The 25848-nt window shown below is 43.7% G+C and overlaps 4 protein-coding genes and 1 non-coding gene across 8 annotated transcripts; 4 read left to right on the top strand and 1 right to left on the bottom strand.

Annotated features, from left to right (window-relative positions):
* The first annotated feature begins 171 nt into the window (after positions 1-171).
* Positions 172-9561, top strand: LOC133908872 (sugar transporter ERD6-like 5). Of its 3 annotated transcripts, none has more exons than XM_062351088.1 (18): positions 172-549; positions 684-746; positions 849-938; positions 1125-1184; positions 1319-1384; positions 1461-1526; positions 1601-1676; positions 1879-1943; positions 7493-7585; positions 7674-7754; positions 7825-7921; positions 8041-8087; positions 8166-8228; positions 8328-8367; positions 8471-8524; positions 8632-8691; positions 8821-8935; positions 9079-9561. In XM_062351088.1, the coding sequence occupies exons 1-18, from the start codon at positions 382-384 to the stop codon at positions 9149-9151; spliced, it is 1377 nt and encodes a 458-aa protein (XP_062207072.1). In that variant the 5' UTR covers positions 172-381; the 3' UTR covers positions 9152-9561. The 3 variants fall into 3 exon arrangements, with proteins under 3 accessions (XP_062207072.1, XP_062207053.1, XP_062207063.1); XM_062351069.1 differs by having other exon boundaries at positions 177-549; positions 8328-8387; XM_062351079.1 differs by having other exon boundaries at positions 178-549; positions 7837-7921; positions 8328-8387.
* On the bottom strand, positions 6395-6533 carry LOC133891408 (small nucleolar RNA Z247). Its single transcript, XR_009904212.1, has one exon. It is a non-coding gene; the product is annotated as a small nucleolar RNA Z247 (small nucleolar RNA).
* A 142-nt stretch (positions 9562-9703) lies between the features above and the next one.
* Positions 9704-12624, top strand: LOC133908886 (amidase 1). Its single transcript, XM_062351099.1, has 9 exons — positions 9704-9897; positions 10006-10158; positions 10267-10391; positions 10534-10659; positions 10879-11064; positions 11155-11302; positions 11722-11890; positions 12028-12162; positions 12278-12624. Exons 1-9 carry the CDS (start codon positions 9776-9778, stop codon positions 12437-12439), a joined length of 1326 nt encoding a protein of 441 aa, XP_062207083.1. The 5' UTR covers positions 9704-9775; the 3' UTR covers positions 12440-12624.
* A 605-nt stretch (positions 12625-13229) lies between these two features.
* LOC133908859 (uncharacterized) lies at positions 13230-14646 on the top strand. 2 transcript variants are annotated; one of them, XM_062351049.1, is made up of 4 exons: positions 13232-13703; positions 13817-13901; positions 14008-14059; positions 14405-14646. In XM_062351049.1, exons 1-4 carry the CDS (start codon positions 13310-13312, stop codon positions 14465-14467), a joined length of 594 nt encoding a protein of 197 aa, XP_062207033.1. In that variant the 5' UTR covers positions 13232-13309; the 3' UTR covers positions 14468-14646. The 2 variants fall into 2 exon arrangements, with proteins under 2 accessions (XP_062207041.1, XP_062207033.1); XM_062351057.1 differs by lacking the exon at positions 14008-14059 and having other exon boundaries at positions 13230-13703.
* Positions 14647-20464: 5818 nt separating this feature from the next.
* Positions 20465-23066, top strand: LOC133887560 (GDSL esterase/lipase At1g33811-like). Its single transcript, XM_062327550.1, has 2 exons — positions 20465-21948; positions 22052-23066. The coding sequence occupies exons 1-2, from the start codon at positions 21562-21564 to the stop codon at positions 22937-22939; spliced, it is 1275 nt and encodes a 424-aa protein (XP_062183534.1). The 5' UTR covers positions 20465-21561; the 3' UTR covers positions 22940-23066.
* The last annotated feature ends 2782 nt before the right edge of the window (positions 23067-25848 follow it).

Below are 25848 nucleotides of genomic sequence, written 5' to 3'. Positions count from 1 at the left end.
ATTTAGAGTATCGGATTCTCTCTCATCGACACTATAGCACTGGATGCAGCATCGGCGGAGAGAAATTTTGAGTGCTACAGTATTTTTCGGGGTACTATAGCATGGCCTAAGGATGGCAAATAATGTTTGCCTCAGCATTAATAAAACCGCAACTAATAAGACCGTGAACACGCAGTTTGCAATGGCATGATCGAAAGAAAGGGCAAGAGAAGAACAAGGACACGAGCATCAGCACGTGTCATGAGTCATGACCGGACGAAGTATGTTCGGTCACTGCCTCACTGGACCGATCCGCCCGGTCGTCCGCTCGTCCTTCTCACCGTAACTCGAACAAGCGGCGAGAGGCAGAGGAACTGAGAGGGAGAAACGCCGGCCAGCGCTATGGAGCGAGCGGAGCAAGAGCAAGAAGCCGAGAAGCCTCTCCTGGTAACGTTGGCCGGGAGCAGCGGTGATGGCCGTCACAGCGCCTCCTCTTCCTCTTCTTCGATCGCGGTGGTGGTCGCTAGCACCGCCGTCGCCGTCGCCGGGTCCTTCGAGTTCGGCGTCTCGGTACGCGCTTTTCTTTCCTCGAACATCCGGCACGCGCCCTGCCTGTGTTACTGTAGTATTCATGTACCACCATCATCATGAATCAAGGACCGGGAAGAGTTGATATCGATTTCCTCCTTCGCTGCGCGCTGCAGGTGGGCTACTCATCGCCGTCTCAGCTGGGCATCATGCGTGATCTCCACCTCTCCTTAGCCGAGGTACCCTCCCGTAAACGATTGTTCGTCTTGGTGCCACAGCTGAGCTGACTCCCAAGCATCTCGTGAGCTCCGCTAATCTGCTCATGTGCACATCACATGCAGTACTCCGTCTTCGGCTCAATACTGACCATTGGAGCAATGCTGGGCGCTATTGCCAGTGGCGCCGTAGCAGATCGAGTCGGTCGAAGATGCGTAAGTGTTAATCACTTAATCCCATGCCCCCATCCTGCTATATAACTGAGCTACCTCCACCATTGATGGTACCATTTGGGTCGCACGGGTCTAAACCAGAAATACTAATGGGCCGGGTATTACAGCCAAACAGCCAGATGTTCTCTGCATTGATTGAGTGATTTGAGCGTAACTTCTTGTGCGCAGGCAATGGCGATATCAGATGTTCTCTGCATACTTGGATATCTCTTGATAACCTTTTCCCAGGTTCCACTCCACCTTTTTTTTTTCTATGTATCTCCTACTTCAGCGGCTGTTTTGATGCCTACTATTATAACTTTTAAGTAATATTTTATCTTCTAAATTCACCTGATAGTTTTCTTTTGTTTATTGTCCCGTAGAATTATTGGTGGCTTGACATTGGAAGGCTGTCCACCGGATGTGGAATTGGCCTTCTTTCATATGTGGTGAATACAATATTCCACTCCATCTTGTTACTTCTTTTTGGACGAATTCGGTTTGAATTTTGTGGTACCTGAACAGGTTCCAGTCTATATATCAGAGATAACACCAAAGAATCTTAGAGGAGGCTTTGCAGCTGTAAACCAGGTTTGTACTGTACTAAATCAAGGGAGAGTTTATCACTGATTGTTCAGAGCTAGAAAACAACTCCATTTATGCAGTTTATGATATGCTGTGGAGCGTCGCTTGCGTATGTTCTGGGGACCTTTACCACCTGGCGTACCTTGGCAATCATCGGTACAATAGCTTGTTTGGATGTACCTTTCTACCATTCCCATGAATTTGAATAGGTTCTAGATTAAGTTTGCCTGTATGAGGAGCCAATATTTAACCAATTTTAACTGACATTCATTTTTTTCTCACCATATCTGCTTCAAAACTCATGCACATTGAAATTTAATGCGTATAATTATGCGTGAATGTTCGGTTTCTCTTGCAGGAGTGCTACCATGTTTACTGCAGCTGTTTGGCCTTCTTGTGATTCCTGAATCCCCCAGATGGCTGGTAAGTAGCTTTACTTGAACTACTAATATCTTATTGATCTTTAGTTCCACTTCCATTCCCAATTCTAGTTGAAGACAACTCTCTCATTCGAAAAGAGAAAAGTTTTTGGTGGTATTGACAAACTTATGATGTGTTTCGTTTGAGGAGTCAATTGATTCGAGATGATATGATCCATCAAGAGATCATCCTATGAATTTTGGTGGGATAACTACATTCCTCATGTTTAAATTAGATATGCACTTATGGGGATTGAGGTGGTGATGGCTCAACCCATCCCATTCCTCAAACCAAACAAGAAATTAGGAGTGAGATGACCCATCACCACCTCACCCCTCAAACCAAACACACCATTAGATGATCATTTGATCATGAAGATACACTCATTTGAACATCACATGAGATTGTGGAGATCGATCTCCCCGGGAGCGCGCAGTGCGGAAGCTGGTGGCGGCTAGAGTTTGTGGCTTAGGATTAGAACCTAAATTTGTGATACCATGTAGAAAGAATAGATTGTGTGGATAAATTGCATTGAGCGTCTCGAACAGTATAAATAGAGTATAAAGACTTAGAGGGCAAGAAGTTTCCCTGATACATATAGTAGTACAGGATTATAAATCCTAACTGAAAAACAGAAATAGTTTGGCAAAACCGCACTGATCCTCTTGGGATCCTTCTCTATTTATATGCAGGCTTACACGATCATGAGATCCGCATTGAGAGGATTACAACGGCGAGTGCTAGGTCTCACACATCCATGAGAACCGGTCATCACGCCTATTACGCACGCCACGTATTGACCATGGACGTGGTCATCTAACTAACCTCAAGGCTAACGTGACAGAGTTACAACACATTTTCTAACATTCCCCCTCAATCACAACATGGTCTTCTGATGTTGAGATTGTCACAGATTGAGTTGAATGGTGATCGTGGTAGCGGTTTGGTAAAAATATCTGCAAGCTGGTCCTTCGACGAGATGAACTTGACCTTCAGAGCCTTGCGGGCAACCTGTTCACGCACAAAGTGAAAGTCGACCTCAATGTGTTTAGTGCGAGCATGAAAAACAGGGTTGGCTGTGAGGTAAGTTGCTCCAAGATTGTCGCACCACAGTGTTGGCGGTTGAGCTTGATATATTCCTAGTTCTTTCAGAAGTGACTGAACCCACACCATTTCTGCAGTGACATTTGCTATAGCCTTGTATTCAGCTTTAGTTGATGATCTTGACACTGTCGGTTGCTTGCGTGAGCTCCATGATATTAGGTTTTGACCTAAGAAGACTGCAAAACCTGATGTAGAGCGTCGATCGTCAGGGCATCCAGCCCAGTCCGCATCTGAATATGCATTGAGACTGATGTTTGCTGAATGTTGTATTCTGAGTCCTTGCTCGATTGTGCCTCTGACATATCTCAATATTCTCTTCACTGCTGCCCAGTGCACATCAGTTGGAGCTGAAATATATTGACACACTTTGTTGACAGCAAAAGAGAGATCTGGTCTTGTTATTGTCAGATACTGTAGACCTCCAACAATGCTTCTGTATTGAAACTGTTCAGTATCTGACAGAGCTGAACCTTGGCTTCTTGCCAATTTCTCACCTGTAGCCATGGGAGTTGAGATGGACTTGCAGGTGTGCATGTTTGCTTTCTTCAGTAAATCTTCAGCATATCTTTTCTGAGATAGCACCTTGCCCTTCTGATCATGCTTAACTTCAATTCCTAGAAAGTAATCAAGCTTTCCAAGATCCTTTACTGCAAAGTCTTGTGTCAGTTCCTGAATCAGTTTGTCTGTAGCACTAGAGGAGGAGCTGACAATAATTATATCATCCACATAGATCAGCATATATATAGTCAGCTCTTTCCTGTTGAATATGAACAAAGAGGCATCTGCTTGTGAAGGTGTAAAACCTAGATGTTGAAGCTTAGAAGTCAACCTTGAATGTCATGCCCTTGGAGCTTGTTTCAGACCATATAGAGCTTTTTGTAGTTTGCAGATGTGATGTGGCTTCTGTGGATCTGCATATCCAGGTGGCTGACTCATGTACACTTCCTCTTCTAGCACTCCATGAAGAAATGTATTTTGCACATCAATCTGACGCATTGACCAACCTTTAGAGGCAGCTAGAGACAGAATCACTCTCACTGTTGTTGGCTTGACAACTGGACTGTAAGTGTCAAGATAATCTACTCCATACCTCTGTTTGAATCCTTTTGCAACTAACCTGGCTTTGTATCTGTCAACTGAGCCATCTGCTTTCCTTTTCAGTTTGAAAACCCACTTGCTATCAATAAGGTTGATTCCCCTCTTAGATGGCACAAGTGACCAGGTCTGATTCTTGAGTAGTGCACCATATTCTTGATCCATGGCCTCTTTCCACTTTGGTTTCTGCATTGCTTCAACATGTGAAGTAGGTTCAGCAACACTGCCACCTGATTTGCAGGTGACTGCAGCATATCTCACTGTGCCATCTTTATACACCTTGGGTTGCCTGATGTTGTCCTTTAGCCTTGTCAACATATGGTGTGAAGGCTGAGAGAAAGGAGCAGGAGCAGTTTCAGGTTCAGGTGTAGGCTGATTTTCTGCAGTCTGAACTGCTTCATCAGATACTTGTGCAACTTCACTTGGTGTTGTTGATGGTGGAGTGGAAGCACTTGTGACATCCTGAGAACCTGCAGACAAAGGAGAACTAGCACCAGAGTGATCATTAGCAGGGTTAGTTTGCCCATTATCTGTAGCAATTTCTACTACTGCTGGACTGCTGTTTGAATCGGCTGTTGTCGGAAAGAGTTCAGTCAAGAATTTTTCAATGTACTGGGACAGAGGAACAACAGTAGGTAGGGAAGTGGGTTGGTTATGATTTTGTGGCTGTGTTTCACTGATACCTGAATGATTAGCAAAGGGAAAGACGTGTTCATCAAAAACAACATCACATGAGATGTAAACACGACCAGTTTGTCTATCTAAGCACTTGTATCCCTTGTGATGTGCACTGTACCCAATAAAAACACACTGCTTAGTTCTGAATTCTAATTTTCTTGAGTTGTATGGCCTCAAGTTCGGCCAACAAGCACATTCGAACACTCTCAAAGCATTGTAATCAGGACTAGTGCCAAGTAAACGATGCAGTGGTGTGTCATTGTCAATCACTCAGCTGGGCATTCTATTGATAAGAAAACATGCAGCATGAAAAGCCTCATCCCAGAATCTGACAGGGACTTGGGATTGGGCTAAGAGTGTGATGCCAGTCTCGACAATGTGTCTGTGTTTTCTTTCTACTAGGCCGTTCTGTTGATGTGTGTGTGGACAGGATATGTGTTGAGTGATGCCTTTGTTCTGAAAATACTTGTGTAAACGACTATACTCTCCACCCCAGTCAGATTGGACAGTGCGAATTTTCTTGTCAAGCAAGCATTCAACATGAGATTGGAATTGCAAGAAAATGGACTCAACATCAGATTTATATTTAAGAAAATATATCCAAGTGAATCGGCTGTAGTCATCAACAAAGCTAACATAGTAACTGAATCCATTAACAGAAGTGCGAGCTGGTCCCCAAACATCTGTGTGGATCAACTCTAAGGGACTAGAAGACACATGTGAAGAAGAAGAAAAAGGAAGTTGATGAACTTTGCCCTGCTGACAAGCATCACAGACAGGGAAAGTTTTGTCTTTGACTACAGCAAGATTATTGTGCTCTAAAACTCGATGAACAACTGAAGGAGCTGGATGCCCCAACCGTCGATGCCACAGCTCTCTGTTGACCTTGGCCGAGAAGAGTGCCTGGAGAATTCTTTTATTTGGAATTGAGTAGAGTCCATTCTCACATTTTCCTGTGAGGAGGGTTGCCTTCGTGGCTCGATTCTTGACAAGAAGACAATGGGGGTGAAGTTCAACAAATGCATCATTATCGGAAACAAGTTTATGAACTGACAACAAATGGTGATTGATACGTGGAACATGCAAGACATTTTTCAGTAAAAGGTTACGAGGAGCAGCAGCAATAGTAGAATTTCCTACGTGAGTTATGGACAAACCTGCTCCATTGGCAACCTGCACATGGTCACCACCAGTGTAGCGTTCCTTCGTGCTGAGGCGCTCGAGGTCGTTGGTGATGTGGTCTGTCGCTGCACTGTCCATGTACCAGTTGTCGTCGACGGCATAGCTACTGGTGACTGCTGCAGCCACTTTGTTGGTGTCGTCGGCCTGGTACGAGTGATCAAAGCGGTACCAGCACCGGAGCGCGTCGTGGTCAGTCTTGCCACAGACCTGACAGGGCTCTCCATGGGAGCCCTGACTGAGTTGACCACCGGAGTTGTTCCCGCGGCCACTTGCCTGGCGCCCACCACCGCGACCACGACCGCCACGGTTGGATCTGCCACCACCGCGACTTGGACTCCTGCTCACATGATTAGCTGATGATACCTGAACAGTGGTCTGGTTCTGTTCGAGACGCATCTCGAAGTTCAGCATGTGGGCGAAGACGTCGCTAACGGTGTAGGGGTCGGCGCGCGTGGTGATGCTAGTCACCAGCGAGTCGTAGTCGCTGCTGAGACCGCGCATCATGTAGGCGATCAATTCTTCATCTTCTAGTGGCTTGCCGATGGCAGCAAGCGTGTCGACGAGACGCTTCATCTTGTTGAAGTAGTCGACGATGCTCATGTCCTTCTTCTGGATCGTGGCTAATTGCAACCTGATCTGCATGATTCTGGCGCGAGATGTTGACGCGAAGTTCTTTTCCAGCGTCCGCCAGATGCCGCGCGATGTTGTCTCGCCGACGATGTTGCCGAGCACCTCCTCACTAAGAGAGGATATGATGAGGCTGAGCACCATTTGGTCCTGATGGTACCAGGCAGTGAATTCAGGATTCACTGCGATGCGTCGAGCGCCGCCTTCTTCTGGCTCGACGGAGATTGTCTGATTGGGACGAGCGATCGACCCATCGACATAGCCGAGAAGTCCCTGGCTTCTCAGATACGGAAGCATCTGTGTCTTCCACAGAAGGTAGTTTTCTTGGGTGAGTTTGACATTGATCATGTGGTGGAAGGATGGTGTGGGAAGAAGACCGGATTGGCTAGCGGAAGCAGAAGAGATTGAGTTTCTGGAGATGGCAGAACTCGGTGATCCGGCCATGGCGAGATCAGTGTTTAGGACGTGGCTCTGATGACCATGAAAAACAGAAATAGTTTGGCAAAACCGCACTGATCCTCTTGGGATCCTTCTCTATTTATATGCAGGCTTACACGATCATGAGATCCGCATTGAGAGGATTACAACGGCGAGTGCTAGGTCTCACACATCCATGAGAACCGGTCATCACGCCTATTACGCACGCCACATACTGACCATGGACGCGGTCATCTAACTAACCTCAAGGCTAACGTGACAGAGTTACAACACATTTTCTAACACTAACTACCGAATATACTCTAACAGTACTTACGATAATATCTGAACACAGACCAACCGAGAAATTGTAAGATCTGTATTCGTGAGCTAAAGTCTATAAGTTCATCCCTCGGAGTTAAGTTTGATAGAAACATCTTGTATTTCAGGCTAGGTTCGGACACCCAGGTGCATTTATGGCAGCACTACAGAAGCTAAGGGGAAAAGGAACTGATATCTCTGAAGAGGCATCAGAAATCAAAGTATGAACTGCTCAAGAGTTAAAACAAACCTTCAACTTAATAATGTACTACTCTAAGCTCTCTTTAATTCTATAATCTATTTATTCAGGATTTCACAGAAAAGCTCCAGTGCCTACCAAAGTCGAAGATGTCGGACCTGTTTCAGAAGGATTCTATTCATGCTGTTACAGTGAGTATCTCTTAAATATGCCTTTCTACATAGAAGGAACATGTTTCTGCTGTTTTCTCAAAAAAATCAGTTCCATGGTCAGGTTGGAGTTGGGCTAATGGCCCTTCAACAGTTTGGGGGAGTAAATGGCATTCTCTTCTATGCCAGCGAAATATTCGTTTCGGCCGGTAATGAACAATAACAACTTACTGCCTCAACTCACATACACTTGTTTTGTTATCAGAAGATAAATCTTTACCACAGATCATACAGGGGTACTATACTAATCACTCATGATACGAATCAGGTTTCTCGTCAGGAAACACAGGAATGCTTGCCATGGCCTCTGTCCAGGTCTCTTCATCAAGCCCCTAGCCAGCTCATGTGCTTCTAACTGAATTCAGGTACATGATTAGAGTTTTGCATCTGCAGGTTCCGATGACGGGATTAGGGGTGCTTCTGATGGACAAGGCTGGAAGGAGGCCACTTTTGTTGGTAACAAAGTTATACTTAAAAGTTTTTTTTGAGATCAGTTATACTTAAAAGTTATTAATGAATTATGGCCACAGTAATATTTATGCGGTAACATTCCAGGTCTCTGCAGCTGGGACATGCTTGGGTTGCCTACTAGTTGGTTTGTCATTCTTATCTAAGGTTTGAATTTTCTGATAGCGATAAGAAAGTCAGACAAATTTCCATTCTTCGGCTCAACTGTAGTTTCTCTCTTCCTGGAACAGGAACAGCACTGGGAAAAGGACCTGAACGTAGTGTTCGCTTTGGCAGGCCTTCTGGTACATACTGCTTGTTGACTAGTATTCTCCATGACCGGCAGAGAGCTGTTCTCTCTCACACACAATCAGAACTGTTGCTCTAAATATTTTTGTTGCTTGCAAATCAGGTTTTCATTGGATCTTTTTCACTGGGTATGGGGGGAATACCATGGGTTATAATGTCAGAGGTACTATTTTCTGCTCTTCAGTAGACAGACAGTAGATTACTGACCAAAAAAAATATATTCAGAACAGGCGGACTAAAAGTGCGCTAGCAGTAGAGATGAATCTAACTACATTCATCACTGGACATGCAGATCTTCCCCATAAACATGAAAGGATCAGCAGGAAGCCTTGTGACCCTAGTAAGCTGGCTCGGCTCGTGGATCGTCTCCTACACATTCAACTTCCTCCTGATGTGGAACTCTTACGGTAAATTAAGGCAGCAATTGCAAGATTTTTTTTTGTCAAATAGTCACGATGAATTGTAGCATTAGTATTCATATTCATGCCAACAATTTCTTTCCTCTGAAATCTTGGCCGATGCATATCTGTATATCTTGGACGAAATGCAGGCACATTCTTCGTCTTTGCAAGCGTTTGTGGGCTCACAGTTTTATTTGTGGAGCGGTTAGTGCCAGAAACTAAAGGAAGGACCCTAGAAGAGATTCAAGCCTCCATGAACTCGTCCTTGACGCCCTTTCACAAATGATTTGCTTGTCTAGTTCAAATAGCTTGTTCCACGGATACTAGTATGTTTGATTGTTAGGCTTCAGTGGTTTATCTGGGATAGATACTATTGATTGTGCTCATAGAAGTTTGTATATGACATTTTTCCGAATAATATATTCTGCATAGTTGCATGCTGGATTACGATCAAAGTGTCACACTCTAGCTCTACTCTCCTGGGAAAGGCAACTTCACAAAGGATGTGGACACATAGTTTATCTCTTCTATCTATTTTTTTAATTTGATATTCATCTATCCGTTAATTCTTATATATCATTTAATTTTTTTCCACCTATCTTTTCAAGATGAATCTCTGAGCAAATGAATACTGAAAGCTCCTATACACCGTGATTTTAGCGGGCCGGGTCACTCCATTACTCCATGGGTGGCCTACGACTGATGTACCCGGCCCAACCCACCTAGCCTGTGTGTGTCCGTGAACGTGAGCATGCGATATAGGGATCAACCAAATGATTATCCACAATCCAGGTCAGCTATCACTCTGCTCTGCTTGGGTTGAGGTGGAGAGAGTGAGGGTAAGGCATGGAGATGGGGTCGAAAGGTGGAGGAGACTACGGCGCCTTCATGGAGAAATTCGAGCTGGTGCCTCCTCAATCTCAGGAGCAGCTCCCCCTGAGCGGCCTCACCTTTGCTGTCAAGGACATGTGAGCAAGCATCCCCCCCTCCCTCTCCTTCTCGATCAATCTCCATGTCGTGATTCATTGCATCGTCAAGCATTTCAAGGAGGCATGCATGTTGTTCTCTTGTTTCAGCTTCGACATCAGCGGCCGGGTCACTGGGTTCGGCAACCCGGACTGGGCGAGGACGCATGCCCCCGCCGCCGCCACCTCCCCCGTCGTCCTGGCCACGCTGGCCGCTGGCGCCACCAGCATCGGCACGACCGTCATGGATGAGATGGCATACAGGTGATGCCATGCCCCCACCGGAAACTGGAATCCATTTCTTGCAGTCACGGTACCGAGACTGGAATTCCGTCAAACTGAGGCCATTGAAATTCAGCTCAATTTTCACAGCATAAATGGGGAGAACGCGCATTACGGCACGCCGACTAATCCGTGCGCCCCCGATAGAGTTCCTGGGGGATCCTCCAGTGGATCAGCCGTCGCAGTGGCCGCGAATCTTGTCGACTTTGCACTGGGTCTGTCTCTGCACCCGCTTTTTGCTCTCCTAGTTTCTCAATTCTTGGATATTCCTATTTTTTAGGGAATAATTCTTGGTTATTCTCAGTAGCAGCAAATTAATTTGCCAATCTTTTCCCCTTGTGTAATATTGTTGTGTAGGCACGGACACCGGTGGGAGTGTCAGGGTACCTGCTGCCTATTGTGGCATATTTGGACTCCGGCCTTCCCACGGATTGGTTTCAAAAGAAAATGTCATTCCAATGGCACAAATGTTTGATACTGTTGGTAGGTAAATGTTCCTTAACTTCCCGCTAATCTCATCACTTTCATGTTCAAGTGCCATTCCAATTAATACTTGATTCTTTATGAAATTTAGCGAGTTACATTGTGTTGGTCAAATTACAACATAGTGTACTGCTAGTTTGAGAAAACAAGCGCAAAGTCATTAATGTTTGTATTAAGAGTGATGGAGATATTTATGACTGTTCATATCACATTATACAGGGTGGCTGGCCAGAGATCTCTCTACGTTATCTCGTGTAAGCAACGTGCTGTTGCCGCTACCAGCTGACAACACTATCAAGCAACCGACTCAATTTACAGTTCCTACAGACTGTTTCCAGATATTAGGCTCTCCGAATGACCAGACATATGAAATTCTCAATGCTTCAATAGCCAAGAAATTTGGTAGTAAGTAGTACTATGAACTCATGTAGCTTAAACTTATGATTCTTTTGTTCCGGCATAGATCTTATCTGGCATGGATACCTTTTGTGACAGGCCATGCAGTAGACAATAGGAACCTTGGTGATTTCATCTCCAATAATGTTCCGACTATTGGAAAATTCATTGGTGACTTCTCCAAAAGCGAAGCGCCTTCTGTACCTGCTCTGTCTGTTATTTCATATGTCATGAGATGCCTTCAAAGGTTTCACTTACAAGTTACAATTTATTCAAACTGACTAGTAGTATTTCTTTAAGGTTGCAAGTAGTAATAAAGAAAATACTATAGAATACTAGTTTGTATTTTATCTAAAATAGTAAAATACAAAAGATTTAAAGATATGCCTTGCTCTAGCTCACCTTCTTGTTTATAAAAATCATGCTCCCTTCAGTAACTCCTACCAAAAACATATCGACAACCAAAGTTTAGAATGTTTGTCTGCACATGCCACTAACCGACAATTCTTCTATGGCTGGAGCGAGTAATTTAGACAGATGAACTTGATGAGGTAGTATGGTACCATTTTACCTTTATAAGTTGTGAATCAATATGAATTTTCCTCGCACACTGGCTAGAGTTACATATCTTGGACGAGGAGGTAAAAACGTTAATATCTGTTTCAGGTCTGAATTCAAAGCTAACCACGCAGAGTGGGTCAACACCGTAAAGCCTAACCTCGGCCCTGGCATCCGAGAGCGGGTACACGAGGCAATTGCATCAGGAGATGGACCCATTGGGGATTTTCATGCTGTGAGGACTGAATTCAAGTCGGCACTTGCTGCTCTTGTCAAGGTTATTCAGAGAATCCTCTGTACCTGCATTTGTAAATCAAACAGAAGTGCAGATAATATTTTTACGGTGAATGATATCAATTATTAATACGATCACGTTCCCAGTGCTTCCTTACCCACTTGTTTTTTTATCTGTAGGATGATGGAATCCTTGCAATCCCGACAGTTCCTGGTTCTCCACCAAAGCTGCACATGGAGGCTGCTGCACTGGAAAACTTCCGTGCAAGAGCATTCTCCCTGCTCTCGATTGCTGGACTATCTGGGGTTTGCCAGGTATGTATCTGCTGAACCTCAACCGCAAGCTGTTCACACAGTTCAGATCCAACGATTGATTCTCACTAACAGTGTTTTTTTTTTTTTAATTCTGTGTGCTGGGCATGGGCTGCAGCTGAGCATTCCGCTGGGCGTGCGCGATGGTGTTCCAGTGTCAGTCTCGCTCATGGCACGCCATGGCGCGGACCATTTCCTCCTGAATGTAGCTCATGAGCTGTACGAGACGCTCAAAGAGGAGGCCAAGAAAGCTTGGGGCTCATCAGACTCCTCTCCTTGAGCCATCAATTATACGCAAAACTGTTGTTCAATCAATTCTCGTTCGCTCTGTGTATCCTGCTTGACTGGTTCTTGATCTAGATTTGGATATTGGTACAACATTCTATCCATGCCAGGTGTATACTCGTACTGAAAAGAGCGAGAGAAAAAACCTATACAAGTTGTTTGCTTGAGTGTTTTTTTTTTCTTTTTTTGGGTTGAAGCCGTTGATTGCTTGTGTTTGTATACGGAGAATTGGAGATATAGTATCACCACGAGTTAAGGGCATGTTTGGAACTCCGGAATTGGAGATATAGCCAGTAAATGAATATGAATGCAAATGCAAAACGTATAACGTTCGAAATTCTGTCTGGAGAAATTGTATACACAAAGCACACAATACTTGTGTGAGAAATAGAGGGACATTCGGACTTTCAAAAGAACATTTCCGGTGTTCTTGTAACTACGATAACTCTGTTATATGCTTTATATATATATAGAATCCATTCAAATTTCTGAATATTAGTTTTAGTTCACATACTCTTGAGGTTAATTCATTCAGCTCATACAAATAATACATATTAATTAAAGCTGCCATTATTGGCGAGGAAACAAATGAGAGAGAGAAAAAGAAGAAGAAAAACATAGTAGTAGGTCAGGGATTTCAATTTCGTTTTTTTTTTCATTCACAGACGAAAAAACTGAAATTCACAAAATTCTGTTAAAATTTTAGTTATTTTTCGTGTTAGAGCATTGTACGTTGCCGCTGGAATTAGATATTCTGAAATCCCAGCACATGCTTCTAACAGCTATAACAAGTGGCAACGGAAAGAGATAAGGCTGGCAAGAACAGAGGCTGGCGTGCAGCGTGCTTACTTGAACGACGCGCGCGATGCGGCCGCTCCAGCTCCGCCTCCGAGTGGCCGGTGCTGCTCGGCCCCGCAGTCTCCTCGGCCGGCCGAGCCCATGTTGCGGCGGCGGCAGCAGCAGGGCGGCGCTGGTAGCCGCAGCAGCAGCGACAAGAGGAGGGAAGACGACGACGGCTGCGGACGTGGTGAGGAGGTTCTACGACGGCGTGAACCGGCGGGACCTGGCGGCGGTGGAGCCGCTCATCGCGGAGGGGTGCGTGTACGAGGACCTGGTCTTCCCGCGCCCGTTCGTGGGGCGGAAGCAGATACTGGATTTCTTCGGCGAGTTCATGGGTTCCATCAGCCCGGACCTGCAGTTCGTGATCGACGACATCTCCGCCGAGGACTCCTCCGCCGTCGGGGTCACCTGGCACCTGGGTACGTCACTAGCCACCTCGTCGTCGAGCGAGAGCCATCTCTACCGTGCAATCATGCAACAATGGCGCGAATTAGCAGCAGTCAAAATTTTATGGCGATGGGAATGGTTGCAGAGTGGAGGGGGAGGCCGTTTCCTTTCAGCAGGGGGTGCAGCTTCTACCGCTTGCTCGACTACGACTCGGAGCAGCAGCAGATCGTGTACGCAGAGCTTCTTCTCCATTTGTCTCCTCTCGTTCTAGTGCTCAATATATAGTTTACCTTAGCCCCTCTTGATCAAATCCATATCGGCATGATCATCGATCAGGTATGGTCGAGACTGCGTGGAGCCTGCTGCCAAACCCGGGGATTTGGCACTGGTATGCACTCCTCCTCCATAGACTGTCATCGATTCATATGCGTCTGCATTTGCATCATCTAGCTCTATGAACTTTGAAACTGTAGATTTAGGTTCTCACACTTGTCACGATGTGTCATGTTCAAACTACCCAAAATACCATTAGGTTGCTAATGTGGTATGAGTATTTTGGGCAGTTTAGACCTGGATGACACACCGTGACAGGTTTAAGGACCTCGATCTGTAGTTTCAAAGCTCATGGACCCGTATGACACATCGTGACAAGTTGAGGGCCGCCGGTGTATTTTACTCTATAATTATCATCTGTGCATCTTCTGAAGATATTGGTGCTGGGCATGCAATGCAGGTCATCATCAGGGGAGTGACATGGATCCTTGAACGCTTTCCAAGCCTTGCCCGCATGCTCTGAGCAGTGAGCACAGACACGACATGCAATGGCGACGCAGCTTGCTCAAATTAAAACCCAGAGTGAGAGGAAGCATTAAATGCAAGCGTATATACCTGGTTGAATCATTAATAGTAGTAGCAGATGTCTGGATTGTAGCGATAATTTGAACAGCTTATTTCTTAAAAAAATATGTTCATGCAGACCGAGAACAACTATTACAGATGGTGAATAGATGTTTTATACATTTTTTATAAAATAAATAATCTACTCTTTGTTCATCCAACGTTCTTAAAAAAAATATATAAACGTAAGTATAAACTTTAGAGAGATAAAATAAGAAAGAAAGTTCTAAAGCAACATGACACTCTGGATAAAATATGAACTATATGCTCTATTCAAGATTATTTCGTATGTTTTTGAGCACAAAATCTTGAAACTTGAACAAAGAATAAAGAAAAAAACAGTTATCGAAAAAAACAACTCTTTAAATTGATGGTCTAGAGACAAGGGGATTTAAAACCCTCTCAAATACATAATTATATAAACATTTATGTCTCTAGCAATAAGAAAAATAATTTTCTAAGGTTGAAAAAACACAGCTCAAAGACAAAAAACGAAAATCAACAAGAAAATCACAACCGAAAAAAGAAAAATTACAAACTTACAAGTGAACCAATATAGAGAGATTAGAAGGAGGGGAATTCAAACATATGCAAAAATATAAACTTCATTACTCAAAAGGTCAGCTCTATTTTAAATAGATTACAAAGAGTTTTCTCTCAAAAACTCTCACCTATTACATAAGTTAAGCATTCATCTTCATCTCCTTTAAAATCCTAACATTAGGCTCTCAAATGGATGGCACACAAGGCTCATATGCCTGGTTCAAACTCTTCCATAGTCATACCTCTCTATTTATAGGTCTAGAAAACTTGATCCCTATCTTGTAGTACACTCCTACTTACCACCGAGGGTATTTTGATCTATTTCTTACTCCATCCATTGAACAGTCGCGGCACCTTTACAACTTAGCTTCGCCTCGATGTAAGATTCGTGATGGTGCCATATACTCCTCCAATCCTCCTATGATTTTGAGACCCAACTGTAAAACCCTCTGCATACTTCTCAAAGCATGACTCACCACTTGCTTACACATTAAGCAATTGCTTTTGATGTCGACATATGTACTCCGTCTTGCGATCCTAATCGCTGTCAAGTCTCTTTCGCTCCTGATCCATCGGGTCGCTTTGTCACTTGCACCGACATCTATTGACTTTGTCAACACGTCGTGTTCATCCTCTAGGATCACCATTGATTCTGCCTGGCCTCATTGATCGTTCGGCACCAAACACCCGCTTAGCCCTGATCACTCGTCGTCGATCACCAAATTGCATCCGTCATCTGAACACCATAAGACAAGCAAAAATATTTGTCCAACTCTAACTCCAGTTAGTCCATAACCAAAATGCTCCAAATTGCATCCGTCATCTGAACACCATAAGACAAGCAGAAATATTTCTTCAACTCTAACTCCAATTAGTCCATAATCAAAATGCTCAAATGAAACTCAAACAATCCAAAACTCGACAAATCAAATCAACAATCTTATTAATCACTCAACACATATAAACCATATTTTCCAACTCTAACTCCAGTTAGTCCATAATCAAAATGCTCACACATATAAACCAAAATAAGATTATTGGTGGAAGACGATGGATGGTCCTGACGGGTCTCGAACCTGCGACCTACGGACCAAAAGACCAACTTTTTTATATTGACCTTCTAACCCACTGAGCTACGGGACCAGCTCCACTCAAAATTGAACCATTTTTATCTTGACTTGTTAACCTCCGCGCGACTTCACAAGTAGAGAAAGAAGCATATGTGGCGCACCACACTTCAGTTACCACTGCCATGGTGACAATACGTTGGTATTCTCAGGGGCGACGCCAAGGTACAACTACGGTGGTACACATGCACCAGATTAAAACAATACTTTAGTAGTAATTAGTTTATAATGAGCACTATATTACTCGATGTATTATGATATGGTGCACCACCGTCAAATTAGTTATAACTTCACCCCTAGGTATTATTGTGTCAAATGTATCATCGTTTGATGGTGCTTCAAACAAAATTCTTATCCTTCCATACATGTGGCACAATCAGGTGGTGGTGCGGTAGTTTGATTCAAGCTCATAATTGGGTTTAATGTGTAGAAGTGAGAAAGGATGCCTACACTAAGCCTTATTAGTAAGAATTTTCTTTTCTGAAACCATTTATTGGTAAGAAATAAGAATTCATACTTCCTCTGAGAGGAGGAATGGAGGATATATAAAGCCAAGAGGTGGGACGGGACGATAACAACCCAATCCAAGGAATCGTCCAAAGTAAGTATACTACGTGAAAAACGGACAAAGGGGACACACAAGTGACGAGTCATTACACGATTCGTCACTTATGTCGCCTCAGGTCGGGACCAGATATATTACCTATCACATATAACAAATAATAGTTGTTCGATAATGCCGTCAAGGAGTATCTGGAGTACCCTGGCAACATGAGCGAGCGTCAAACGATCGCCGCGGTCAATGCAGCAATGAAAGCGATCACGAAACTACACCGAAGCTTTAAGAGCAAGCTTGTGAATTGGTACTTGGCTAAAGGGGTGGCGCCCTTCGAGAGCTATAAGCACTTGAAAGAGAAAGATTGGGATACTTTTGTGCAGATAAAGAACTCAGAGCAGTTCAAAAAGAAGAGCAAGGAGAAGAAGTAACATATATGATTTTATAATGAATTGATTTAAACTTTGTAACCTTTGCAATTATGTGATGAAGCGAGTTCTTATATGCATGTTTGTCGATATAGATTTGGGTGTGTTGCTGTTGTTTGTAGTGAGAATACGGTTGCTAAATCCTGGCTACGCTCCAGGATGCAGCCTGAAAACATAATATTCCCATAGGGTATCATACATACCCGTCACTTATGTATTCCTTCTAGCACATGGGTGCCAGACATAAGTGACAGGTGAATAGGTTATAGGTTACCCGTCACTTATGTCTGTCACCCCAGCACATGGGAGACATTCATAAGTGACGGGTAACGGTATGACCCATTACCAATGATATCATTGGTGACGGGTCCTTACCCGTCACCAATGACTAGTCATCAGTGACGCATTCGAGACGACGGGTGCCGGACCGGTCACCCATGAGCTTTTTTCACATCGTGAGTAGAAGCAATCAGGGGTGTACAACAGGATCATAAGCTATAGGGTACTAATCTTCATCACAACCTTATTGTATAGAGTCAGGTGGTCTAATTTTTTTTATAAGGTAAGGAGTAAGGACTCAATAGTCCGAAAAGTTTTAGAACATCTAAAAATAGCGACAATACCTTGATGTTTTGAAATTGCGCTTATATCTACTACTTAAAAAGATTCTAATGAGTCTCGCGTCCACCCCGTGGCCATCATGAATGCCATGTCCTTGCACCATCGGACGACTCATATATTCCGCGTCAATTTTCTTCCGCTCCACATTTTGGGTTCGCTGATTGTTCTGTGTTCCGTAATCCGTGAATCCATATGGAGGGCTGACAGGTGGCTAATGATCCTACAACCAACCAACCACCCGCCCGCATTGCTCACCCCCGGCCTGCGCATCCTCCCCTCCTTCCTTGCTACTACTGCATACCCTAGCCTCGTCGTCTGTGTATGGACTCGCACCGGTGGATCAACGCTGCCATTTGACCGCTTCATCACCGACGTGGAAGAGTGCCACCGTGTCACGTGCTCCACTCCCTAGGCCACCTTATGCCCTTTGCTCTCATGCCATCCTCGGAGTTCTCCGGTAAGACACCACTTTGCCACACATCTTATTTTGCCCTTCCCATGGCCCTCTGCTACGCGTCTTACCTTCTTCCCAGAAGTCTCCATGGAGCTCCATCGCTAGATGCAAATGCACATCACACAGAAACCCTTATCCCCCCTCTCCCTCTCCCCTCGATGGAATTGATTCTCGATCTAGGGCAGGTGGGACCGGTAGTGCGGAGACGAGCGCTAAATCTAGGAGTGTGGTGCCTAGTTCCAGTAGCTCACCCTCCTCGCGCGATGAACCATGCCACAAGATCTCACCAATAATAGCGTGACCTCCCCTGCCTCAAGCATTGTGGCCATCTCAACCTCACGACCCTTAGAAATGTCCTTTTCCTTGGTGAACTCTTGACGACACCTCTTCTATTAGTTTGTTTGTGATTCAATTCGAGTATCTAATTCATGTGTAGTCCGATCCACCAATTCCAAATGGGATTTTGTGACAATGCAAGTTTGGGGGGGGGGGGTAGGATTTATGTGTTATTTGGTGAAAATCACAGTACTTCTGTTGTTTTATATATCTTATTAGGTTTTCATGCATGCAACACGCAAGGTGCTTGTCATATTTCCTAGATAAGGCTCTACAATATTTCCCCGATCAATTGCGTAGATGTATAATTTTTATCAGACTACTTACGTTACCTCTCATTTTCTAATACAGTATTGTTTGCCTTCATCTACCAATCTGATTTAGTGAGGGTTCTTCCTAAGTTAAAACCAAATTGGTTCATAGTGCTCCCATTTTGTACTTGCCGTCATCCATTGCGGCATCTAGGTAGTACGGTGAAGTGAGCTACTAAAATCTTAACTGTGCACATGTTTCATTTGTAGTTCCCAAGTCATGAATGAATTAGTTGATATTAATTTTACAGATGAATGTTCCTTGTGCATGTTTAGTTATACCTAGATGTCATATATGATTAAACCTTGTGAACCTATCATTGTTAACAATGATGCATTTTGGGTTGCCAGATCATGAATTTTGAGCAATTGTTTCTCATGCAATTGTTTCACTCTTTTTGTGCAACATGATTGAGTTTATTTTGTGAACATACAGGAAAGGTAAGAGGAGCAAGGGAAGAACTAACAAACAAATATACAGGGAATAGATTTAGACTCTGAATTAACTTGAATTGATGATTCTAAATTATCTGTTCTAACCTGAATGCGGAATGGAACTGGTGAATCGATGAGCTAGGTTAAGCATATATTTCCTCATGCGTAGGCTCAATAGTATCAGACAATAAATACTATTGTATGGGAGTGTAGTTGTAATTATTTTTGTATATGTGAACCGGATTTGGCGTCTTCATGTGTGTTCATAGTTTATTGTTCAGTGCTCAGTGACGCAGTGAGGATCTTTGTTCATTGCCCATGGTTGTTATGGTTAGGATTTTGCCATGGCAAATCATTGTTTGAAATTATTTGCTTCCATTAGTTGATTCGTCAGAAAAATGTTTCATATTTATGAATTGCAAATTTAAATGGAAATGGCGGTATCTAAACTTTTGAAACACTAAAATCCTTTCCACTGCAAAGGGGCTAATTTATTTTACATGTCATCATTATTTTTGTTTTCTTTTTATTACATGATATCCTTTGCTTTTCATGTGAATCTACCTGCAGTCATAAATTATCTTAATAATTGTTAGGCACTTGTTCAGGTAGGCAGCTGTATCTTTTTGCTCTACAACTTGAATGCAAAACTACATATTAGGAGAGTAGCTACGCCCCACTCCAACATAGGATTGCATCAGCACAGAGGTTAGTAAAAAACAACATGCTTGCTATATGGTTTATCATGTTGCTCCTTGCCAAGTATCATTTTATTGCTAGATGGTTGTGGTGCAGTACATTCATGTGGATCATTTTATTGTTGTAGTAAGAAAGAACCTGCGAATCATTTTACATAGTCAAATATATGCTTCTGTTTTGGAGTGTTTCATTATGGATCAGTAATATTGGTGGTTCTTGGAGAAATACTATTTCAAATCATTTTGTGTTGAGCGCCTAGAATTATTTCAAATGAAAGAAAAATTGACAAGGCAAATCTTGTTTGCTTCGTGCTGGATGTAATTGCACTCTTGTTCTAAATGTAACCAAGAATTCACATCATTCTTTTCCTTTGTAGGAACGTCCAGGGGCAGTGCAAATCTCTATTTGTGCCATGATTTGTTACAGGTCAGCAATATGGTCAACATAGGACCCCTGCAAATTACCAGTTGCATCTTAATTATTTCATTTAGCATCTTTTTTGACTGCAAGTGCACCTCGATACCCATATGAGGCTTCACATTCTTAATATTGCATCGTAAGTTTAAATTCAATGCTCCTCAAATTTGCATAGAGAGTTGCTGAAATATTTTAGTTGTTTTTGCGGAACTTAACATGTTGTGTTTGCAATCTAATGATGTTATGGTTTCCAATGAGCAAGTTTAGAAAGGATGACATATATGATTACGCATGTATATTTGTTTCTTTCTCATTGCAACAGTGCTTAGCAATTACTCAATATGATTACGCATGTATATTTTAAAGTATCTTCCTACTTTAAAATATTTTGCTCCCGTGCAACATACAGACATGTATGTAACTAGTATAAGGATTAATTTGTGCCAAAATTTCTGCTTGTCGTATGTGGTTGTTTTCTTTTTGTTAACTTCAATTGCTTTACTAGATCCATCTATATCGATCGTATAGTCATCGTACCATGTCCCATCCAAATTATACACATATCGTACCCATTAAAATCAGCATTTTCCAACAGTAAACCAACTTTACTTTACTTTATATATAAGCTAGCAGTCTGTCCAATGCAAAAAAAGCAAGCAGCTGGATGAAAGTATGTATACATATACATATACACATAGGTAAATACGTACACATATATATTAATGGAATCCGTGAGCTAACCACTACCAATGCAATCGCTAAGCAGCCAGCGGCCAACTAGCAAAGCAATGCATGCTACACCCCTGTTACATTTGTTTCAGACTTTCTGAACCCTTGCCTGTGACAAAGCACGATCGATCCATCAAATATTTCACGAGCTGCGTTGTCACGAGCAATCAAATCGATCCATTCACGATGCATCCGTCGATCGATCTCATCAACTTCCTATCTACCCTGCCTTGCTGTTGGGGTAACTCCCTAGCTAGCTAATCCTATATATATTCGATCGATCGATGAACATGCACTGCACTTACCAATCTAATCGAGGTTGCGTTACCGGCCGGAGATGGATCACGGGAGGCTCGCGCTTGTCGTGGCGGCGGCGGCAATGGCAATGGCGTGCACGGTGGAGATGAGGGCCGCGGCGGCGGCGCCACAGCCGTTGGCGCCGTGCATGTACGTCTTCGGGGACTCGCTGGTGGACAACGGCAACAACAACGGCATCCTGAGCCTGGCCAGGGCCAACTACCGCCCCTACGGCATCGACTTCCACGAGGGCCCGCCCGGCCGCTTCACCAACGGCCGCACCATGGTCGACTTCCTCTCCGACATGCTGGGGCTCCGCCCGCCGCTCCTCCCGGCCTACGCCGTGGCGCGGCCGGCCGACCTCGCGCGGGGGGTCAACTTCGCCTCGGGGGCGTCCGGCATCAGAGCCGAGACAGGGAACAACCTGGTTGGCACCGTCCATAGGATACACAAGCAAAGCGCGCGATCACTCATACAAGTGGTGTCGCCATCACTAGCTAGCTAATCGAGCTTCCTTGTATCAATGGCAGGGCGAGCACTACCCTCTGTCCGAGCAGGTGGTCCATTTCCGGACGGCGGTGAGCGACATGGGGCGCACGGCGGGGTTCAGCGGCAACGCGACGAAGGTGATGGAGCACCTGGGCCGGTGCATCTTCTTCGTGGGCATGGGCAGCAACGACTACCTCAACAACTACTTCATGCCCGACTACTACGACACCGCGCAGGTCTACGATCCGCACGCCTACGCCACCCTCCTCCTGCAGGATTACTCCAGCCAGCTCGCCGACCTCTACGACCTCGGCGCCCGGAAGTTCGTCGTCGTTGGTGTTGGCCAGATCGGCTGCATCCCCTACGAGCTCGCCAGGATGAACAACGACAACCAACCATCTGGTCCTGATACTCCTTCCGATGACGACGACGGCATTGTTATATCCATCGGCGGCGGCGGCGGCGGGAGGTCATCGTCAACGTCAAGTTCAAACGCAAGCAACAACAGCACCACCAAGCAGAAGCCGACGCCCGACGCTGGCGCGTGCAACGACACGATCAACAGGGCCATCGCCATCTACAACAATGGCCTGCTGTCCATGGTGAAGCGCTTCAACCGCGGCCAGCAGCTGCGCGGGGCCAAGTTCGTCTTCCTCGACACCGTCCATACCGGCATGGACCTCGCCGTGAACGCCGCCGCGCACGGGTTCACGGTCTTGGACCGCGGCTGCTGCGGCGTGGGCCGGAACAACGGCCAAATCACGTGCCTGCCCCTGCAGCGGCCGTGCGACGACCGGAGCAAGTACATATTCTGGGACGCCTTCCACCCCACGGAGGCGGCCAACAGAATCTACGCCGCCAAGGCATTCAACTCCACCTCAACCTCCGACGCCTACCCCATCAACATCAGCCAACTCGCCGCCATATGAATATATCATCGGCTCCAATCGATTCCTCCAATAATGTCGATGTTCATCCATATATGTACTAGTTTCAGTAGGCTATTTTGCTAGTATATATATGGCAATTATGACGGTCTATTTCTCCAACAATATAGTGAGCTATTGGCTATAATATTTATTTATGTCATCTATAGCTATCATAATAGATCACCTTTTTAATAAATCAGCTATAACATGTTCTCTTAATTTAAATATATGTCCACATATGATAGAGTATATAATAAGATAATAAATTCTGCATATGTTTATAGACCGACTACTATTTAGTAGCTAGTTTTTCTTCCTCTTCATTAATTCTCTCCTCTATATAGATAAAAATATGACATAGACGTTCTTATAATTAGCTAACATGATTATTGAAGACGTCCTTATAAAATTCAATAAGTTGAATTCTCCATGTACCTAGCATGCAGTTTATAATTAACTGGAGAGATTTCAGTATGAATTCTCCATCTAAGCATGCACTTTCACTCACCTTTCCAATTCGTGCGATCTGCATGTAACGGCGGATCTTTAGCTGTGGTATTTAATGTTTTGACTTCAAATCTTGAAGACAGTCAGACTGCACACAATATCAATTGATCCAACAAGAAAAAAAAAATCAAACAACTGAACAATAGCAGTTCCGTAATTTAGCGCGAAATGATTGATACTCTTTCTCCTTTGGTCCATATGAATCCATCGTGTTCTCTCATGCCGTTGTTTCGAAAAAAAAAAATCCATCGTGTTTTATGGCGAGGTGACTGGCATTTGGATGGAATCTCGTGGAGATTGGTTTTGGGTACAAACATGTAGGGAATTTCTAGTCCATTATTTTCAAAATTAAGTTTATCTTCCTTGAATATGAGTTCAAAATTTATCAATCCAAGCTGAAAGTTTGTCATTTTATTGAGCTTAATAGATATCTATACTTCTATAAAATGTACGAGTTCTGACAGATCTGATCGATCTTCACCGTTCACTATTTTAGAATCGGCAGTGATACCACCAGTTTGTATTACAAACTGATAGTGATATTCGGTCTCAAATTTGATATTTTAGGGACCAATTTTTTTTTACACTCGACGAACGAAGCCCCTTTAGCTTTTGTGACTAACTCCTCACAACTTCTGTGAGAGTCGAACTCATGAATATAGCAATTTATGTGCTTGAGTAGTTTGTGAGAGTCGAATCCACAACCTCATCCATCGTGTGAAGCTTTTTTACCATCTCTCCTCACAATTTTAGTTAATCGATATGTGGTAGTTTATTCTTTTGACTTCTCTCTACAAATCTTTGAATGATTATTTGGGTATATAGATTGCTTCAAATGAAAACATTGTGAACTAAAAAGTTATATATCTCATCGAGAGCTATAATTTTCATATAAAGTTTATCCTCATTCAACTTAATATGAAAAAGTTTGTCTATAATTTATGCACTGTTCAATAAAACAACTATAACTTTTACATACGAAGTCCGATTTCGATGTTCTACCTCTAGTTTTGAAGTTAACGAGGAGGCACATCTGAAAAAAAAAATACCGGCGTTAATATACCAATACCTTTCTTGACCCCAAAAAAGGCTCAAAAGACCGTTGACATGATCTCTAAAATTTTTGGTCGAAAATTGACCTTTTCCAATTTGCTTGAAAATTTTTAAAGACATAACGCTACATTTAAAAGTCAATATTACACAAACGTTCCATCAATCTGAGTTACAAAACTCACGATAAAAAACTTTCAAGTTACAGTTTTCAACTTTGGGGGCTCTATGTGTGACTTTTTGAATCATTCATACTAGTGTTACACCAGATTTGATAATTTACTTTGTGATCCAATACATGATTTTTCCTTTGATAGTCTTTAGATGTTTTTTTGGGCATCCATATGGCTTCAAATAAAAAAATTATCAGCTATAAAGTTATAGATCTCGTCGAGGGATATAATTTTTATATAAGTATGTCTCCATTCGACTTCGTATGAAAAAGTTATAAATTTTTGAAATGGGCTACATTTTATTGTTATTGCTGGTTAATATAACTAACCGATAGTGGTAATACCTCTATTATCACTGTCAGTTCATGGCTAGAACCGACAACGATAGTATCACTGTTGTAGGCGGAAGACAAAACGTTTTCACAAACAAGGTGCGGCGAGAGCCTCCTCTAGAGAGAAGAATCAAGCTTGGAGAAGACAACGAGAGGCAGCATAGCACAAAATGTATTGATTGTAAAAAGATGTCCCTCTTTGGCCTGATGGCCATGGCCTAATATTTATAGTGCTATTTGAGACGTGGCATACAAGTTATTACTATGTAACAAGGATTTAGGACCGCCCGGGTTACATGGCCCGGGCCTAGGTAAAATACTTTTAACCTTGCCTAGAAGATATTATCTACTACGACAGTGTAAGGACATAAAGTGGCGGTAGACAGTGTAAGGACATCAGGTGACTGGCATTTAATGCTGGTTACTTCGTAGCAGGCGAACGACAATCGGTGAACTCCCTTTGACTGATCTTCATGGAGACTTGATGACTGCCCTTCCTCCCACGCTTCGGGGTCCGCCAGGCTCCGGGGTAACTCCGGAGCCTAAGAGCTCTGGGGGCCTCATAGGTCTGGGGCCCACGAGCTAACACTAATGAAAGGCGTGGTACTGAGCCGGTTGTCAATTATGGCACAACATCGTACTGTCACAAATGTCAGGGTGTCCACCACTTGTATTGCAATCAACTACCGGTCATTTCGTACCAAACCAATTACAGTGAGTGTTCTCCTCTTGTTGAGATTCTCTCCAGAGGCCAGCTGCTTCCCCCGTCCTGAGGGGTAGTGGCCTAAGGAGCCTCATGGTCTCTGGAAGCTTGAGTCTTGGCAGAGAGTCTAGAGCCCTAGGGTTT

The sequence above is a fragment of the Phragmites australis genome, chromosome 1 (genome assembly GCF_958298935.1).
Source record: "Phragmites australis chromosome 1, lpPhrAust1.1, whole genome shotgun sequence".
In the NCBI taxonomy this organism is placed as follows: domain Eukaryota; kingdom Viridiplantae; phylum Streptophyta; class Magnoliopsida; order Poales; family Poaceae; genus Phragmites; species Phragmites australis.
This window is presented reverse-complemented; position numbering and strand designations above follow the sequence as displayed.